General features: G+C 27.7%; 1 protein-coding gene across 1 annotated transcript in view; it reads left to right on the top strand.

The window, feature by feature from the left end:
- The window catches only part of LOC103307807, a 6,249-nt gene that overhangs the window by 2,812 nt on the left and 1,381 nt on the right, over positions 1-2,056 (top strand). The window contains exon 2 of the mRNA XM_029492480.1: positions 1,470-2,053. Within this exon, the coding sequence (XP_029348340.1) occupies positions 1,470-2,053 (584 nt within the window). The remainder of the gene's footprint in view (positions 1-1,469; positions 2,054-2,056) is intronic.

The following is a 2,056-nucleotide window of genomic DNA, read 5'->3' as shown; positions in this document are numbered from 1 at the left end:
AAAATGTTTTCACTGAAATTTGAATGAAGTTAGTGACAGACAAAATTGACCAAACAGATACTTTTATGAACAATAAAAGGGTTCTTTATTTGTTACAACAATCTTAAGTTTTAAAATGTTTAAATTTATATTATTACTATGTTATTTAATAACGAGTTTTCATTAGTATGTTGTTTCAGTTTGTATAAAATAATTTTATACTTACTTATATATAATTATGTAAAATGTCCATGTACTAAGTTTCTATTTTAATATTAGTAGTTTTAATTTGTTATACTTATATATAATAATTTGTAATGTTCCTATGTTTTAATTATCTACCAAAGTTTCATTTTTTATGTTACCTAACTAGTTGTTTCAAATTTTATTAGGTATTAAATATTAATTGTAAAAATAAATAAAAGGTTTTTCATTGGAATTAATATATTCTAAACTTTTTCTATTATTTTAATTTTCATATGAAAATTTAACATAAATAACGACAAATTAAAATGGTAAAATACTACTTTGTCATGGCAAAAGTACAAGTACATAACATTATAATTTATAACAATAATCATTGATTCTTTATTATCAAAAATCATAATGTAAACAAGGGGCTCTTTGATAAGAAAAGTCGGCCATTTACTGGACTTCAATATTAGTTTGTAGTCGGCTATCTAGTTGTATTATATATCTGTGGTCTGCGCCATAAAAGAATTCCGTTGCACAACGAATGATTTGTTATCGCAAAGTGGAAAACCCGTGGTTATATTATCAGACGTAACGACTTCGACAATGTGGTAGTAAGACTGGTATGTGACAATCCGTTGACTGCCGCCGTCCGACTCCGACTGCGTCTGATTTATTATTTTTAAAATATGTACTATTGTATTTTATTTTTTGGATAAAAGTTCACTTAAATATTGAATGCCAGAATCATTTTTTTTTTTTGCTGCTTTTCAATATTAATTATTATTTGGTAAGTAATTATCTACTCGTATATTTAATAATTGATATTAGTTAATAAGTTTGTACAATATTTTAGTGTTAATACTATTAATTTAGCAGATTTAGCTAATATCTATACAGTTTATTGTGATCGCTATTTAGTATTTTAATGTTAAGTAGCGTAAATGTTTAAAAATGTACGTTTTGATTCAGTCTCTCATTCCAATTGGATCCATTAGATCTAGTTTATTCATATTTATATATATTAATTGGTCCCTATTCATCGTAATCGCCCATCTTATACCTACATGTATGAATTTAATTTACATATAATTGTGTGGTTTTATGTGTTAAAGACGATGTTAGTATCAGAATTTCAATATGACGTTTAGTTTTTCAAATATTAAAAATCTTAAAATAGTAATTTTCGTTGAATGGCTGCACGTCATTAGATAGTAGTGGCCGGTCGACCCGTTCATTGACGTGCCGTTTAACGAAAATGCCTCTTTAACGAATTATAGAAACTATAAAAACAATAGGAAAAAGAGGATTAAGTTTTCGTGGTAAACGCCACGAAGCTGCATATAGTTTAACAGATGAAACTTTAGACCATGGTACTTTCCTTGAAATACTTATACTCTTAGGTAAATTTGATCCCATATTAAAAAATCATTTGGATCATGTTGCTTTAAAAAGTAAAAAAGCCCACCAAAAAAACAAAACTGGCAGAGGTAGTTTAGTAACTTTTTTTTCTAAAACAACCATCAATTCAATTATACAGATCATTTGTCAAATAATGAGACAAAACATTGTTAATGAAATTAAAAGTGCTGGGATGTTTTCTATACAAATTGATACAACGCAAGATGTGAAAGTTGAAGATCAATGCTCAATTATCATCAGGTATCTAACCGACTCGGTTAAAGAAAGACTAATAGCGGTGACAAATGTAAAATCATCTACAGGAGAATCTATGTTCCAATTAGTCAAAGAAACTTTGGAAGTAAATGGTGTTGATTTAAAGTATTGTATTGGGTCTTCTACAGATGGTGCATCAAACATGCAAGGGCGTTATAAAGGATTTTCTAAGTATTTGTCAGATGAAAATCCATCTCAGTTGCATGTA

Source organism: Acyrthosiphon pisum, unplaced genomic scaffold (assembly GCF_005508785.2).
Source record: "Acyrthosiphon pisum isolate AL4f unplaced genomic scaffold, pea_aphid_22Mar2018_4r6ur Scaffold_21569;HRSCAF=24282, whole genome shotgun sequence".
NCBI lineage: Eukaryota > Metazoa > Arthropoda > Insecta > Hemiptera > Aphididae > Acyrthosiphon > Acyrthosiphon pisum.
The sequence above is the reverse complement of the archived record's forward strand: the minus strand, read 5'-3'. Positions and strand labels throughout refer to the sequence as shown.